This window comes from Nansenia antarctica (assembly GCF_963989245.1).
Source record: "Nansenia antarctica genome assembly, chromosome: 10".
Lineage (NCBI taxonomy): Eukaryota > Metazoa > Chordata > Actinopteri > Argentiniformes > Microstomatidae > Nansenia > Nansenia antarctica.
In genome coordinates, this window is record NC_137680.1 from 25,760,809 (window position 1) to 25,761,733 (window position 925).

Here is a 925-nt window from a genome sequence, read left to right on the forward strand (position 1 = left end):
TCCAATCCCTCATGTGTCCACTGTGGGTGTTCGGCTTGTGGACTTAAACTTGAGTTAAGGATGTTGTTGAATACTTGAGGAAATAGGAAAAATACTTGTGTTCCATGGCTATGACAAAATGGAGAGACTGCCAATGTCAATGTCACCACGCCATCTCTCTCTCTCTCTGGCTCTCTCCCTCTCCCTCTCTCTCTGTCTTTCTCTCTCTCCCTTTCCCTCTCTCTGTCTCTCTCTCCCTCTCTCTCTCTTTCTCTCTCTACCCCCATCTCTCTCTCTCTCCATCTCTCTCTCTCTCTCTCCCTCCCCCCGTCTCTCTCCCTTTCCCTCTCTCTGTCTCTCTCTCCCTCCCTCTCTCTCTCTTTCTCTCTCTCCCCCCATCTCTCTCTCTCTCTCTCCATCTCCCCCGTCTCTCTCCCTCTATCTCTCTCTCCCTCCCTCCCCCCGTCTCTCTCCCTCTCTCTCTCATCATTGTATCTCTCTCTTCACTCTCATTCTCACTCTCTCCCCCTCCTTCTCTCTCTCTCCTCTCTCCCCCGTCTCTCTCCCTCTCTCTGTCTATCTCTCTCCCTCCCTCCCTCTCTCTGTCTATCTCTCTCTCCCTCCCTCTCTCTCTCTCTCCCTCCCTCCCCCCGTCTCTCTCCCTCTCTCTCTCTGTCTATCTCTCTCTCTCTCCCTCCCTCTCTCTCCCTCTCTCTCTCTCTCTCTCTCTCTCTCTCTCCCTCCCCCGTCTATCTCTCTCTCTCCCTCCCTCTCTCTCTCTCCCTCCCCCGTCTCCCTCCCTCTCTCTGTCTATCTCTCCCCCCTCCCTCTCTCTCTGCCACTCACTGTTTTGGGTGATCTTCTGGATGTTGCCGCTGCATGTCTGCGTGAGGTTGCTGAAGTCGCGCGGCTGCGAGCGGTAGCTGTCTGCTCTTCCGTACGACAT

The 925-nt window shown here is 54.7% G+C and overlaps 1 protein-coding gene across 1 annotated transcript in view; it reads right to left on the reverse strand.

The window, feature by feature from the left end:
- The window catches only part of stx12l (syntaxin 12, like), a gene marked incomplete at both ends in the record, with an annotated part of 8,765 nt that extends 7,840 nt beyond the window's left edge, over positions 1-925 (reverse strand). Inside the window, one exon of the mRNA XM_080541294.1 lies at positions 826-925. Coding sequence (XP_080397420.1) covers positions 826-925 — 100 coding nt within the window. The remainder of the gene's footprint in view (positions 1-825) is intronic.